Below are 17,229 nucleotides of genomic sequence, written 5' to 3' on the forward strand. Positions count from 1 at the left end.
CTCTTCGGACTTTTGCTAAATCTACTGTAAAATTACACGTTGTAATTTTTATAAAAACACAAAATCACACCCGACTTACCTCTAAACCTTTGCGCCTCGTCGTCTGACACATCAATGCCTTCTTCCATCAACTTTTTAAGGAGCTCCTCCGTCGATAACCCCCTGAGAGTCATTTTCTGCGTCAACGCTAGTCAGCGCGGAGGCGGAGCACTCATCGCTGCTGGCTTTTCAGCCTTTGGGATTAATGCGCAGTTGTTTAGAAACCGTTATGCTGTCTTGGCGAACTATATTTGTAACTTACAAAATGTAGTCACCGTAACATAAAAATCTGCTTGACATTTTAACTTCCAAAGAACCTCGGTTTAACTTGATGTTGCAAATTCCATAAAAACCTCACAATTAATGAACAATTCTAGGATGTAGTAAAAGCGAAAAAGTAAATGGCCAAACATAACAGTAAAATGATTTCACGTTTTTGAAGGCTACAACCAAGATTTAAAACATTAAAAATTATAACTGGAACTTAATAAAATGGAAATGGACCAGTTTTTTTAACATCATTTGGTTGTGCCTGCATGTCATTGCGTGTTTTTTTTAAATATAATTTAACATAACTTACACAAAGGTAGGTTACAGATATTCTTTGCATCATAGGATAATTTACGTACAGAGGAGAGGACCAACAGATTTGATTATAACATGTAGCTTTTATGAGCACACTCACATCTCATATGAATTTTACAATTAACCAGGCCCATCCAGATTTTCACATGCTGACCCATTACCATATTCTGCCACTGTCACTGCAGTACAGGTCAAAATGGTACAGATTTGTACTTTATTTCAAATTGAACCTTTAAAGGGGCATTTCTGGACTTTTAAAGACCAGTATTGTACTTTTAAGGGAACATTTAAAAAAAAATGTACCTATAGGTACAAAAATGTTCTTCTCTCGTACCTCTATTTCTGAGAGTGTACTTCTGGTAAACAGAGACCCTCATCAGGTGAAGACGAGAAGGGAGTGTTTAGTGCAGCTCTTATGATTTGTTCAGATGATTAGAAACCCCCTTCGTAATTCTCTCTCTAAGTATCATCAGCCTCTTCAAATAAAAATACATGGTTACTCCTCCGCCTGTATCATCATCGACTAAAGTGCAGCTGGATTTCCTCATTGAGATGTAAAGAGCGATAATTGCAGACTGATTGCAGCTGTATGAGAGCTTTCATCTAAGTCCTGGTCTTGAAATATTGTGTGATGGAAAGATATTTTGTACCACGTACCTTGAAATGCGGATTATGCCTACTGCTCTGCTGCAAAAGAGCCAACATTTCATGAAATTGCTGCATCTTAATAAAGTTCCTGCTAAAGACTGTTGTTTTATCTTAGCGGCCTCCAGCTCCCCCGAGACACTCTAATAAAGTCAGGATACATTATCATCCAGGAATGAATGAAATGATGTTTTCTACCTCAACATAAATGAGAACCAGCACATTACAAAGAATAGTTATAATGACTTAAATACTGATTCAGTTCATATTGCAAGCTCAAACTGTATGACAAATGCTGTTTTCTTGAACACCTGGGATTGGCTGCTTTTTGCAATTACTCACTTTTTACACCAACAGTAAAAGTGCCTTTCATTGGCTAATATTTTCAGCTGCAAATAAAAATCATTTGAACTAATCTTGGTAAAGCTAAAGCTGGTTATGAGGTCAGAGCTAATACTGCAAAAAAACAAAACAAAAACAAAGGTGCTTGTTTGATAGTTTAGACTTGAGCTTATATTTATGGACTGGCTAGTTTGATCAGACACAGGTTTTATATGAGAACTGGCAATATATGAGTCACACAAGGTTTAAGTTGGCAGGGGCTCCGCTAACAACAAAAGCAATGGACTGTGCAAAATTTGGACACTGCACTGTGCATTTAAAACCTAATAATTAATAAGGCTGGAGTAACTATAAGCAGTATATGAGGATTGATTTCATATTAACAGTTATTACAAAAAGTTTTCAGATGGCTAAACACGTATAACTTTAGATGGGGGCAAGATGTTTATGCAGTAGCAGTTCAAATGAGCAGAGAAACAGTTTGGGGCTAAAGGTGGCAGTAGAATAAATGAAACTTTCAAGTTCATTGTTTTCTCTGGGAGACTCTTTGAGTAATTGTCAGAGGTGTGATGGGCATTATTAGTTGTATTGTATTAAAAGAAATGTATCTGGCCCAGCGGGCTTTTGATGAGCTCAAGGCTCATAGATCCCAACAGCACACATGCACTTAACTCACCGCTCACACTTTCGAAACTCTTCGCACTCCATCGTGACTCAGCCTGAGCTTTCAGAGGAGACTGTCTGATACCGTAAGCACTGCCGAACAATTTAACGGTGATGGGTGGTGTTGGGAGAGTGTCTCCACTTTGCTCTGGAACTCTGTCCCACAATTTCCCAACTTCAATATTGAGGCACTTTCAAATCAGTAATGCGTGTTCCTGAGTCTGTGTACACACTGTGCTCAATAAACCTCTTGAGTTATTTAGTGCAAACTGTCTGTACCCCAGAAAGAATCAGGTTTGTGAGGAAAAAATGGGGATTAGATGTTCTTTGTCAAAAAGAAAATACAGAATCTAATGTGTGTGTCTCAGTATTGCTTAATGTGTGTGTTTAGAGAGCCTCAGGTCTTCGGGATGGCACTGTTCTTCTGCTCCCACTTTAATTGGCTGCTGGCCCCTTAGCCTCGCCTGAATAGAGAGTCATTTAGGGACCTTTCACTCACATAGAGGATTGTCGGTTGCCGCTGCCGGAGAAATTGCATTCCTGTTTCCATACAATGGCTGGTCTGAGTTGGAAGGGGCACGAGTATCACTGTCATTATCATAACAATGGAAGCTAATTCCACTGCCACTAGCACCATTCTGAAACCCTCTGCAGCACCAGCTTATCAGGGGGCACCATGAGACCAGCAGGAAGCTGCGCGAGCAACGAGTATGAGGCAAAGATTCACACATACTGAGCACGCTCTCAGACAGACGCAGGCACATTCAGGACTCACACTCTGCTTAGAAAGACTGTCAGATATGTAAACCAACACATCAGCAAAAAAAAAAAAAAGTTTATTGGACAGCACGTCTCACTGATGGCACACAGTGTGGCTGAATATTTCTCTGCATTCATGTTATCTTTTCAGAGGCAAGGACTTTTTTCATGCCATCAATGAAACAATAACTCTTTAAATACCAACTTTAACCGCTACAGCTAAACACTTCGTTAACCCTTAAATGTCTGTGTTGGAGCATTAGCTATAGGTACAGGTATACTAGCAGGATTAGGGCTGTGATTGTATGTAAAACTGGATGTGCTGCATACTTGCAGAGAGAATATATAAAATATATAAAGTAGAAATTGAAAGCTTAAGGACATTTGTAACTATTTAACTCTGTGTGCTTATTCGCATGAATTCACTGCAGGTTGATTTGACCCAGTTATATTGCAGCACTGATCCCATTCTTCCGTCTGAGTGTATTATTTACCATCCAGCAGTATCTTCCTCTGCTAATTCAAAGGCCATCGTGATGTCAGACCTTAGAGTCACCATTAAAAGCTCACTGACCTGATCCACATTTAAATCGCACACACTCATTTGCATGGTTATGCCTGTGAGGCCGTTCATTTCCCAAATGCAATCTTTCTCCCAAACCTTTGTCTTTCCTTCGAGTGTCTAAACTTCCATCGTATTTTAAGCTAAAGTTGAGGTAGGGCATGTTTAACCTGAACCGTAAAAAGCAAGTCTCAACTTCAAACAAGTCTTTGATTGGCCAAAAGGTCCTCATATTTCCTAAACATCTTCATTCTGATGGTGATGAGTTTGACAGGTGCTTACATACACAGCTGGCCACGTATATGAGGATATAAGTACCCCATGTTGGTGCTCTAGAAGAGATCGTTTGAATTCACTATCTGAAACCATTATAACTGTGTCGATCTATATATGTTTTTTCTAAAAGTGACAAAATTTTAAAATTATTATTTGTTTTTTTAACATTTAGCACCAAAGTGGCCCAAGATACAGACAGCATGAAGTCGCATTAAAATCCAACAGAAAGAAGAAAAAAAACATGAAGAATAAAAATAATTTAAAAAACACACCCAGAGAAATAATTAGAAGAGACTCACCGAAGCAGGCAGGGGAAAAGACTACACACACACACACACAGGACCGATTAATCACAGGTGGGAAGAATTAAGACACAGCAAACAGAGGTAAGAGCAACAAAAACAAACAAGTAAAGAAATCCTTTCAAAATACAACAAAGGTAACAAAGAGTAACCAAGAATTAAACTCTAAATTAAATCAGACTATGGCAAGAAATGTCAACCTCATGGTTATGTTTAGAATTTAGGGGATGACCAAAGCTGTGAAGATCTTTCTCTGGAGATAGTGAATCATTGATGTTTGCTTAAAAACAATCCATGCAGATCCAAAATGTACCGAGATGCTGTAGCTTGGATCAAAGTGACCACGTAAATAAATATGCCTGATTTCTGTAAGCGAGATGAGCAGAACTCAAACTCAAATTTGCTTTAATGTTGGCTGAACACATAAGTTTCCAGGACAGGTGAGGAAGAAGATATTTTAAAAAGTGCACTGATGCATGTGAGACTTTTCATTCCAGCTGTGGCATAAAGCCATTTCATTGTAAAATACTTGTAAATTATTTAAAGCACATCTAAACCTAACCGAATCCATGTACAGTATTGTGCAAAAGTCTTAAGCACCCCCTTATTTCTTTTATTTTGCTTCAAAGGAGCCAGTGGTTTTGAGCATAAGCTCTCCAGTTTTTTTTTTGTTTGTTTGTTTTTTTGAAGGTCTGAAAGTGCGTGAACACTGGTGCCTTTTTCAGTCATTTTCAGTCCTGTCCGATCATGTATTATCCTCCCCAGGACCTCCCCTGGACCTCAACATTATTAAAGCAGTGTGGGATCATCTTGACAGAGAACTGAACAAAAGGCAGCCAAGATCCAAAAAAGAACTTTAAATGTCCTTTAAGAGCCTGGAGAACTATTCCTGAACACTACATAAAGAAATTACAAGGAAGCCTACCCAAGAGAGTTCAGGCTGTGTTGAAGAATTAAGGTGTTCACAGCAAATGTTGACTTTCATTAACAAATTCTGCCTTACATACTCTATTTTCATGCATGTTTACGCATATGTCAATCAGTCACTGCATCACACGTATTTCCTGCTCTCCCAGTAAAAATGGTAGTTAAAGAGATTTGCCCAGTACAGTACTACAACAAAAGCAAAACATTCACCAACACTGGTGGCTATTGTCCCAGCATACATGTATCTTAAAATAATCACACCTGCAGTATTTCACCCCTTTGAAAAATCCAGGTCACCTGCTGTCCTCCCACTGAGCAATATGCTCTGCATCTGTTAAAAGAAAAACATGAAATATAAAAGAGATTCTGCTTGTTGTTCACACAAAAAATGTCGCATTTGTGTTATAATTCTCAAGTTATCCTTCGGTTCTCTTCAGAAATGATTGTAAAGTCATAAATGTTTGAGTCATGAAAGAGTTTCAAACTGTGGATACATTTTCATACAAAAAAAAAACACATAGACACAAGTACAAGCGGTACTGTGGAGAAACACAACTTAGTGTCTGCTCCAGGCTGTGTGATATCCACTTATCATTTTATTACCAATTAAAACAACACAGCAATAATGTCTGGAAATTAGTCTGATGGGCTGCAGGGCTCTGTGCACTTATAATCAGCTTAATTTATGCTTGTAGTTCTTTGTTGCTTTAGTGAAATTTTGCTTTTATTTTGAGAGGAAGTGTGACAACGTTATTGATTGAGGAAGAATATTTCCATAAATTTAGCTTTGTTAAAACCATGTAGGACTATCTGCTACAGACACAGTTCAGCAGCAAGCTCTCCTTTGATCACAATTTACTAATCATGTTTTACACATTGTACACAAAGGAAAAACAGAAAGGTGGTTTGTAAAAATCACATCCCTGCAACGAGGACCAGATTCAGAGCAGATCCATCATTCAGCTGTGAGTAATCAATAGATTACACAGCTAACACTTGCAAAGACACACTCAAGTGGGCAAAACTAAACATCTGCCACCATCTCATTTCTCATGATCAATGTAAGTGCATGTGTGTGTGCGTGTGTGTGTGTGTTTTCAGACACTGAAGGCTTTTGTGGAGCTGAGGTATATTGATTACTCAGAGCTTCTTGATGGTGAGCACTGAGTGCCATTGATTTGGACTGAGAGGCAGGTGTGAGCGGGATCACATGGAGATTTCTGTGTTTTCACATCATTACTGGACACACTGGATTAATATTTTACACTTCACTGAACATCAGTGACAGAGGCAGTGAAGTAGGAAAACTAATTGCCTCGACACAGTGCAGCAAAGCATGTACAAGAAGCAGAAACCAAAATTGTAAAGAAGAGGCCATTTTTAAATGGAAAAATGAGAGGATGTCCATTCTGCTACCTAAACAAACTGAAACTATTATTGAGCTCTCTTTATATAGATTTTTTTAATATTAAAATATAATATTTATTTTTCGTTATGTGAAAGGATCACTTATACCATGTGGCTTAGAAGATAAAACACTGTCCTTGAACTGCAACGTAGCGTTAATCTTATTACAGTAATCTCTCTTAAATGTATTAAAATGTCAAAAAAAAAAAAAGTATAAATTACAAAGTAGTCAGTGTAGTGAATCCTTTTATAATAGCACTATAGGCACTGGGGTTTTCAGACACACAGATCTCTTTCAAAATGAAGACTGCCATAGGAGGACAGTACATTCTCATTTGCAAATCATCTGTGGACAAAACAGCGGTTGCTTTTGAGTAAAATTAATGTGCAAAGATTTCATAGTGAAGAAAAAAAGAAGTGTTCCTCTCAGGTTAAGCTTTATCTCTGACTAAAAGGTGTCAACAGTTTTAGTTTTTCTGAAATTCTGTTACAATATTTTTAGGCAGCCAGTTGTGCAAAAATTTAATCTAGGTTTTCATCCACTTTCTCCCAGAAGGAGCCATACCGTGCTGGCAAATGTATCTGTTCAGTGTTTTACAGCGCTGGTCATTCCAGTTGAAACCACTCGATGCCTGCAGCTCGACACAGTTTCCAAAACTGTAAAGAAAAAGAGAAGCTGTGAGTGGACTAATGTGAAGGGTTTGTGATAGATACCAGAAATGGTAAGCATTATGCACTGCTACTGAGAGCATGGACAAAAGAAGTGATTATAATTACAAAGGTTAAGGAAACACAGAGGGAAACAGAGACATCTAGTGGTTTTAATGAGGGATGCATGTCAACTAAGATCACTGTCTTTTCTATTGGTTAAAAACTGGGTTAATTAATTAATTTGAAATAAAAATAAAGAACTAAAGTAAACAGAGGGGAAAAGGGCTAAATTAAAAGAAAACAAACGTCCAAACCCACCCCCAAAAAAACAAAACAGAGAAGCAGATTTTTCCACCTTTCAGGAGAATTGCTTTGTTTGTTTTGGTCCATTTCCCTCGGCCGTCTGTCAGTAGCTAATGTCTCATTCTAAATGGGTCTCTTACCCTTGGTTGTCAGGCTGCCCAAAGGCAAAGCTGAAGTATTTGGGAATCTCTCCTGTGTCCCAGCGAAATGAGTCTTTTGGAGGTTTATATGTCAGGCCTGTGGAGTAAAAACATGTTGTTTTATCTATGCACCATTTCAACTACATCCATACCCATAGCATGTCTATATAAAAGAAAACAGCAAGTTAAAGTGTCAGTGTTTTTCAGTGTTAAAGATATAACTGATATATTTCATTTATATTAATTTATAATACAAAAGAGTACCTATCCAGAAGTTTTCAGTTTCAAAGTCATTCCTGGTGAGCTCGTTGCTCGTCTCCAGCTGACTAAGATAAAAAGCCAGAATGTCCTGAACCTTCTGATTGTGGATTTGAGCCAAAATGCCTCCTTGTTCCTGATGGTTTACATAAGAAAAAGTTGGTCTCTGTATGTTGTTTTATAGAAAACTCGATGAGGCTCCTTAGTGAGGCGCACACACACCTGACAGTGACTTTTAGCCCCATAGTAGGTCTCAACATCAGAAGACACCATGAAGCAATTTCCATCTATGATGAGATCACAGCTTTGAAATGGGAATTCCACTTTCTCTGTTGGGACACAAGCACATAAACTAAAAATGAAGAGTAATAACACTGACCACCAACCTCAAATCAGACAGAACAGACTTACACATGCTTGGGAACAAGCACAAATTTCCTTACTCAGTGGCTGCCAGTTTCTCAGAAATAAAGTGATGTACACTAAGGTATTAAAGTGTCTACCAGTCTACCTGATGAGATCACAGAAAATCCCCTCATATCTCATATCAATAAAGTACTATAGTATCCTTTACCATGTCATTAGCAGATGGCATTTCTCATTATGTGTGTGGACTATGTGGACGAATTAAAGCATTTCTTGGTTTCAGAGCAAAACTTGATTAGATATATAAAAACATAAAGAACCGTTAGTCAGTGACAATATTAAAACCACTGACTGGTGAAGTAAGATTTTCTTGTCTGATTCCATTGGCAAATGTCAAATTGTTGGCTCTATAATGCAGTAGGACAATTGGAAAAAAGAGTGAGCATCTCAGTAACTTTGACAAGGGTAAAACATTCATGGCTTTCAGGCTGTAGTACATGCTGACTGTCCACCATCTAAAAGCACCTAAAATGTAAATGTAAGTCACATTTTTAAAAAAGCTGTTGCTTTTGATAAAAATGATTAATTGCATTTTCATTTATATCAGTGAACAGTGTGTGTGTGTGTGTGTGTGTGTACTGCAGGCATTAATTGTCCTCTGAATGTTCATTAACACATACAACCAGCCTAAACTTTGTTGCACATTATGTCGAGGTGTGATTAAAAAAAACCCCTGTGGTTTGGTCGACTTTTCTCTCGGCTGCTTTCAGTGTAGTTGCTATTATGAGATCTCTCAGTGAAAGCCTCCTTTAACACGGGCCTTTGTGCTCTAACTCATCTAATGTGTCAGATAGGTTATCCTTTCCTTGTCAGGAAGTGCAAGGAACCAAATCTTGTAACTAGGGAGGGCACTGAGGGCATACTGTGTTTGTGTGGCCATAAAGCACACTCTGTACTTCAGGTCTTAACTGAGTGTACTCTGTCAGACACCTCAAAACAATAAAGTGGAACTCCGTGACGACAGTCTCACCCTGGGGGACAAATTCATGGTGCACAAACTATTAAACCTACCAACGCTATTAGCCTTTAACCCACTAACGTGTTTCTAACCTTGCTAATCACTTGAGATGCTGCATGTGGACTCGTAAACTGAAAACTCCTTGCAAATCCAATCAAGTTCTCATTAACAGCAATGATTGTCCACATAAAATCAGATAAAATGAGATCAGTCATAAACAGAAGCTAATTTTTGCTCACTATACAAGTCTGAGGTCTGTGATGAAACTGCAAAGTGGACAGTGCACATGCTCAGAATGGGACTTCCAGGAAGTGATCAAAGAATAGCAGCATCTTTGGAAGCTGTCTTAAAAAGACCCAAGAAGAGGAAATTAAACTAGTAGATCAAATTTAATTTTCATTATCATTATTATTATTATTGTTATTATTATTATTAGTTTTGCTTTTGTTTTATTTTTATGGTGCTGTTCCTATATTATTATTTGTTTTTTTATCACACCTTAAACAGCCCTTTGTGCCAGCGATCACTTTTAGTACAGTAACCTTGCAACACTGTAACAAACATGTTCAGGAACAGTTGGAGAAACTTTACAGGAATCTGAGGTGTAGACTCGATCCCCAAATTCTCCAGATCTCATTTTGATCAGGCACATGTGAGCTGGACAAACTAATTTTAACTACAGAGACCACAATTCACAAGACTTAAAAGATGTGTTGCTAACATCTTGCTGACTGATACCACAAGTCAGCATCTGACATCCAGTGAAATCCATCACTTGACAGCTTAGAGATTATCAGTCAGTACAACTGAGACCTGCACAATATCAGGCCTTACTCTTGTGGCAGACTGTTGCATACTAAAGCACACTTCACTTACCTGCACACTCAGCACCACCATAGCCAACAGCACACAAGCAAGAGCATCCCTCTTCTTTGAAATGTCCGTGCACACATTGCACATTGCACCGAACTGAAAAACACACAATAAAACAGCAGCATTTTTGCCTTTGCTTTCTCTTTTTACATTAAGATAAACAAGGACAGCAGACTGAGAATGATATTTATGACATCAGCTGTTGATAATTGGTACCCTGGCAGAAGCGTCCAGTGAACCCGAGGTCACACTTGCATTTGCAAGAGGAGATATTAAGATGGCCGTGTTTGCCACAGTTCATACGACATGGGTTCTTTGGAATCTCTGATTAGAAACACAAAAACATGTAGGCTGCAAAATGAACAACTGGGAACTGATCATATTAAATATTAAAGAAAGTTTGCTGTCACTGAAAAAATACAACTATAAATACATTTTGTGTGTGTGTTTGTCTTACCACATAGTCCGCCTACATGGTCCCACAGTCTCAAACAGCCAGACATTGAGGAGGTGCAGAGAGAGCAGTACAGCCCTGATTTATACGGCATCACCAGTTGACCGTTTACCTCCCAGTTACCCCTGAAACATGAAAATATATGCAGCAAAAAAAATTGTGTTTTCTAATAATACTTTTAATATTTAGCTTTTTGGGAAAGCAAACTGTTACCCAGGATAGTATGCACAGACAAATATCTCCCAGAGTTCTCCATTTCTCCAGCACTGTTGGTTGGCACAGCCCACCTGGCTTGAAGTAGCCCAGACCAGCTACAAGACAAGAGAGGATTTGGACACACAAAACAGCATTTTTATAGGCAACAGAAACTGTATGCAGCTGTGGGACTTCATATAAACATGTGTAAGGTTTGTATATGCTGGTGAATACCTGGGTATAGTGTTGACAGGTGGCATTTTCCTTACATCGGCCGCTGGAGTAGAGAAAATCTTTTCCTTCCTCGAACCAGAAGTCAATGATGTCAGAAAATAAAGCAGCACCAACAACAGAAAGATGTGTGTTCCAGCCAATATGGCTGAAAGACGAGGAGTGTTGAAGGAAAGGCTCTTTGTGACACAATGTGGCTCTCTCCTTTGCAAGTGTAGCCAACTTCTCATTCCAGTCCTATAGAAAATAAACATCCCCATTATTCTGCAATAGAGTGACATGGGTTTCAATTTCAACAGTAAACAAAGAGACACACAGATAAAAGGCTAATGCTTCCAATCTCGTCTCTGTTTTTATGGTCCTATGGTCCTAGGCAACTGGCTAACATAGGAGGGTCATCAGAAAATGTAGCTCAAACAGGCCCTTTGTCTTGTTTGCACTGCGTTTCTCTGATTTTTTGTTTAAAAGCTGCATTAGATTATAATATTTATAATTTATTTATATTTATGTCAGACTTGATCAGTATTGTCAGTATTTCCTACCAAAAGTTCCAAATAAACTACTTTGTCTTTTAAAAAGTGATGTATATCAAGGCCATCTAAAGTAGGTTAATTATACACAGTGATTAGCCAGTGTCAGCTATCAAAATTACATAGTAAATGGACTGATTGTTATATAGCAATGTTCTACTCTCCTGGAGTACTCTACACAACACGCCACATTCACTATCTTCTATGTGCTTACTAACTACCATTCACACACCAACAGAGGCATTGCAGAGCAACTTGGGGTCAATATCTTACCCAAGGATATTTGGCATGCAGACTAGGGGGAGCCAGGGATCAAACCACCAAAGTTCCGACTAGTAGAGGGCCTGCTCTGCCTCCTGAGCTACAGCCACCCCGCTCCTAAATGTAGGAGAATGCATATTGCAAAATACATAAAGGCCCCAGCTAGCTGGTGAGTTCAAACCAATATCTTTCTAGCTTTAAGGAGACTTTTATTACTATCATTAGCATCGCTGCTCTGTCCTTTTCCTTTTTGTAATTTTGGAATAAGAGGAATGGGACAAAAGTTGTCTTTTTGCACATTAAGCATGATGCAGAAAACAGTACCAGAAATCCTCAGTGGGGTTTCAGTGAATAACGGCCTTTATAGAGTGACTCTGTTCTCATACAGTTAGGCATCACACAGGCTTTATTCCAGGGACCTGGCAAGTTAAAGATCGGCTAATATAGAGAATATGTGTCAGAAATGTGCCCCTCATATACCCTTTTTTAGCACCTAGAACAGTTAAGAGCTAAAGTGCACGTGTGAAAGCCATTATGATGTACTTTGGAACTATTGATATTGGGCTGGCTGTTGTTCAGGAGATAGAGAAGGTTGTCTGGTGATTTGATACCTGGCTTGCACATCAAAGTATCTTTGGCCAAGATGCAAATTGTCCCAGATGCATCTATTGGAGTGTGAATGCTAAATTTGATAAAAGCGCTTGTGTGAATGAGTAAATGAGTGCAGTAAGAAAGCACTTTGGGTGTTCAAATAAAGTGCTGTATAACAGTCCACTGATATACATAAAACTCTTTGTTATTCTGGTGCAAAACCTTTAGTTTGCAGTAGCAGTGTGCAATATGTCTACCAGAACAGGAGTGAGGGATCTTATATCGATGTGTCTGCCTGGCTGGCTCTCTGATGTCATGCACTGCTAAGACTGCACTACCCAAATCAATCACAGGGCTTTGTTAAGAGTTGAGGCGTGAACTCAGTGAGCACAGTCCATGGTTAGCTACAATCCTGACGAACTTTAGGTCAAAGAAGAATGATTCAAATGTCCACAATCATTTTTTTAGCCTAAATGACAGAGATTCCTGCTTCTGCTTGTATTTCTGTCCCTCTGTTCTGTTCATAATTAGTACAGATGGAAAATCCAAATCTGTCTGAAATGTCAGACTGACAGCATTTTCAAGACAGGTTTTCCTGGTGTAACTCTGCTGTGTAGTGTCAAAACGCTAAGGCCTCTTGAGTTCATCATTCACTCTGCTCTCTGATGTCAGCCAGCCAAAGCCTTTGATGACAGAGGGCTATTAGATCACTGGGTAATATCTTTCATTTTGAAGTGTGCCATTATGTATCAGCGCCTAACAGCATGAACAATTTATGCATTTCAGCCTTCTTTGTGGCACCAACAAAGGTTATATTCAGGTGTTTAGTAGCAGTAAAAATACAGAAAAAAATGGAATTGCATCTAAAGTTCAGGAAAATGGCTCCGTCTGAAGCTAACTACATTAAAATAACACGTTGGACCCTTGGGTATAGTTCTGAGAGAGATTAGTAAGATAAAATCTCACAAACAGAGGTCATGATTTCCATATCAAAAGAGACCACTAAACTTCAATATTGGCCTCTTTGAGTGATGGTATGACCTCAATACTTCTTAGCCTAAAGAGCTCAAAGAAAATCCGCCGACAGGGCACTGGGTGAGAAAAGGAGGAGCATCATTCATTCTTGGAATATTGGTATTTTATCTCATCCTGAAAGCAAAGCCTAAAGGACCATATAATAATCACTTCAACACAATCTCACCATAATACTTGCTGGTTCATTCTTGTGCGGGAGAGGGGGAAGAAAAAAAGTATATTAAGATATTCGCAAACACAGGCGAAGCCTTGAGCCTTTTAACGTTTATCAGTAAAGCTCTTTAATAATGCCTCTTCAGCTTGGCAAAGCCTTCTCTGAGGGTTTTCATGGGGAAATTACCTGTAAAACCAGAGTGTGAATGCAAAGTGATTATCCACATCCTCTTTTTCTCATTACTGCCTTATCAGTTGCGAACAGTTCTCTGAGGCTGAAGAGCAGTCGAAGAAAAGGGTCTCAGTCTGTACGACTGGCTTTGAGGATGTAATCTATGAAAAAGTGACAGTTTGCCCTGGCACAAATCTCATATTGGGCCCAAAGGGTATCTAGTACACAGTGAGTTTCATAATCCTTCATTACCTCTCATAATCACATACATGCAAGAGAGTTGTGCAGATAAGCACTATATAGCAGAGCAACTGATGGAGTAAGACAGGGAAACAATTTAGCACTGCTGTTTAGAATTTGCTGCACATTCAGAAACATTACTCATTGTTTTTCTCGAAACATGCTGTTATTGTCATGTTTACAGTAGACCTATTTGTTGATCATTAGAATAAAGAGACAAGTGAAAAATGTTGCTTAGTTACTTAACTTTAGTTGTCTAAGAAATAAACTTAGTGACCCTGACAAACTTGCACACACCCAGTTGATATTGGCCTCATTCTCATTTCTGACGCTATCAGTGAGCCTGCAGCAGAGCAGAACAAATTGTGCACTAACGCTACTATTTCACACCGCCGAGACTATCAGCACTACAAAGGAAGACAGCTCGACCCCAAACCCTGCTGTTTGTGTGGTCATTTGGTGAGTTTACTTTTAAGAATTCAAATTATTTTCAGTGAAACAACTGTGGCCACTGATCAAAGCTGCCTTTTCTGCACTTCAGCGTGTCCTTTAAATGCACAGGGACCTCAGTAACCTCAAGAGTCCTCCTAAGTTATAGATGCTGTCATGGGAGAGTCACACTTAGCTGATTGAGAGCTCAGCTCGGACGTGCTACCTCATATCTTCACACATTCCTGATCAGTGTGACTGACACTTATGACAATTACTGTTTTTCTGGGCCTTGGGACTGAAGCTGCAGGCTTACTTAATGTTAGAAGCATAACAATTAAGTTTACAACCTGCAGCTAAGTGTTTTTCACACAGGAATGGGAAGAGAAACAACAACAAATAACTAATGTTCCTTATTAGGAGAAAAACATGAGCTGCATAGGAAGACCAGACAGTCTACCCACACTGATTAGTTTACGTGAGCCCACACTGTTAACAAAAGCGTGATGTTAAACTCAGTGACAGCAAAGGCACTATTCAAAAACACACAGAGGAGACAGACAATAGGTGCCACAAACCATTTTTTGCATGTTAGCTGCCATGGGTTTGACCCGGCTGCGCAGTCTATTGTGGTGAGCAACAATCTGTGAGTGCTCCTTCACCCCGAGCCCTGGAAGAAGATACAGATGGTCATTAACTATACTTCTACTGCTGTCGCTGTGGCAACTAAATGCAAATACACTGGAGAGAGACAGAGAGTAAAAGTTTGGACTGTAAAGTCTATCACATCTACACCCGGGAGTCTGTAGGTTAAACACAAAATCAATCACAACACATTTTAAAACTTTTTAACACTTATTGAGAGAATTCTTTGTCATATGAACGATCTAAAACCGTTTTAATAATATAAACCTGCTGGCAGCGTCTTTAAACAACATATGTATGTCTGCTGATCATAGTGTATGTAATTATGCTATAAATAAATGCTAAGAATGTGTCTACTTCTTATGTTAACTCAAGTAAAACAGTTAACTGAACGTATTCCCAATTCTCCTTACTTTTAGCACTTAGACAAGCTAAAATAAATGCTATATAATAATCTAAACTGGGGCTGACCACCTTAAATCTTTGTTTGTTAGGCTGTATCATGAGAAAATTTTACTGCACTGCTGACTTTGATCTGTTGATCATCAACTTCACATCGTACTGACTTAATTTACTGATATTAGATCTAAAAACATTTTAAGAAAAGTTAAAGAGAAGCCTGTTTAATTCAATTTAAGCTAATGCCACATTTAATATGGAGTTTAGTAGTCAGCAGAAAATTACATTTTACTTCTAACTACTAGATAAAAAATTTGAACCTTTATAACTGAACCTGTCCTTTCAAACACCCACTTCACAGCTGCACTTAACCAATCTAAAATGTGTGTAAATTGATCACTCTCTACTGGAAACTGTCCCTTGTGGCCACCTGACTTCTCTCACAACACTAATCGTGTTTACCAGTGGTGGGGAAAATCCGGAGCTCCGGTGTCTCTGCCATGATCCAGTTTGCTGAGTTAAACGAGGGCAGAAGAAAGCAAACGACAAAAACATCCAAACGCCCGGACGCTGTTACCGACCCCATTGTGAACTCCTGCAGTGTCTGCACCAACAGTGGCCACTTGCTCTGCTATCCTATCCTGCCTCCCTGCCCCTCTCCTCCCTCTTTTATCCTCACCGGCTCAAGTGCTTTCACCTCAGGCTGCGGCACATGCCACTGACTATTCAAAGAGGAATTTACTAATCCTACAGGGACTGTAGACACAGTGTAGATTTTCTATGCTGTTTCAATATATTACTAAGTAAATATTCAAATTATCCCAATTTTAATTTGTGTTTAAAGCATACTGATCTTTCAACAGGTTATAAAAGTGAGTAAAAGAAGTCATCTTTTCAAATCCATTAAGCAGACTGAGCTGTCTTTCCACAGAACTTAAAATGAAATGATTATATTGCAGTTTTCCTAATGCTGTTTTCTTCTCAATACAATGCACTTAAAAATAAATACAGTTTTTTCCCCGTATTTTATAAAGTGCTCTAGTTTGTAGTACAAGCATCATGGCAGAGGCACTTAGCGCTCCAAGCTGAGTGCCATAGCAATTTTACGTACTATCTACCGATTAGTAATGTAATCTACAATATTTCAAGAATTCTTTAAGCTTGTTGTGTGACACATATGATGAGTATAGCAAGATTATAACAACAGTTTTAAAATAAATGTGGTAGGCAGCGGAATACCATAATAAAGTATAGCACTTGAAAATAAATGCTTTGTTTGCATACTTTCCAAAACTGACAGCAGGTGTGTTGCCACTTACTGTCAGACGCTGGAAGGAAAACATATGGCTTAATGATTTCTGTCATTCTTATTGATGGATTGCTCACTGATATCTGTTTTTCAAATGAGCCAGTTGAAATCTGTCTTCATTTCTAAGCCATATGAAACTGTAGGAGAACATGATGTGTGGTACAAAAAGCCTACAAATATCTGTGTAAAGGTACAGTATGGTGCTCTCTCTGGGTGCCTGTTTAGACTTGGTGACAATGTTTTTAAGGACCCAGTACGGGAAGCATGAATCATGAATCTGCAAACTGTGAGGTGATTCAGTGTCTGGAGATGACTGCAGCACATTACAATACAATCCCACTCATTTCTCTCCATTGTGGTCTGTAGGTATTTTGCACTGAGGATTCGGTCCCTCAGCTGTCCACTTTTTTCCCATCCTTTTGATTTTGCTGTATCAGTGAGGAACAGTCTGACTCCGCTGAGCCAAATG

General features: G+C 38.9%; 1 protein-coding gene across 1 annotated transcript; it reads right to left on the reverse strand.

Moving 5' to 3' along the window:
• Positions 1–4,582: 4,582 nt before the first annotated feature.
• LOC146393665 (C-type lectin domain family 18 member A-like) lies at positions 4,583–16,074 on the reverse strand. The gene is made up of 12 exons (XM_084932566.1): positions 15,914–16,074; positions 14,986–15,077; positions 11,000–11,233; positions 10,784–10,881; positions 10,574–10,695; positions 10,333–10,440; positions 10,120–10,212; positions 8,082–8,188; positions 7,866–7,995; positions 7,602–7,698; positions 7,073–7,164; positions 4,583–5,431 (listed from the first exon to the last, which is right to left on the reverse strand). Exons 1-12 carry the CDS (start codon positions 16,035–16,037, stop codon positions 5,394–5,396), a joined length of 1,335 nt encoding a protein of 444 aa, XP_084788692.1. The 5' UTR covers positions 16,038–16,074; the 3' UTR covers positions 4,583–5,393.
• Between the last annotated feature and the right edge of the window lie 1,155 nt (positions 16,075–17,229).

Source organism: Perissodus microlepis, chromosome 1 (assembly GCF_051167445.1).
Source record: "Perissodus microlepis isolate ML-2025 ecotype Zambia chromosome 1, ASM5116744v1, whole genome shotgun sequence".
Classification (NCBI taxonomy): domain Eukaryota; kingdom Metazoa; phylum Chordata; class Actinopteri; order Cichliformes; family Cichlidae; genus Perissodus; species Perissodus microlepis.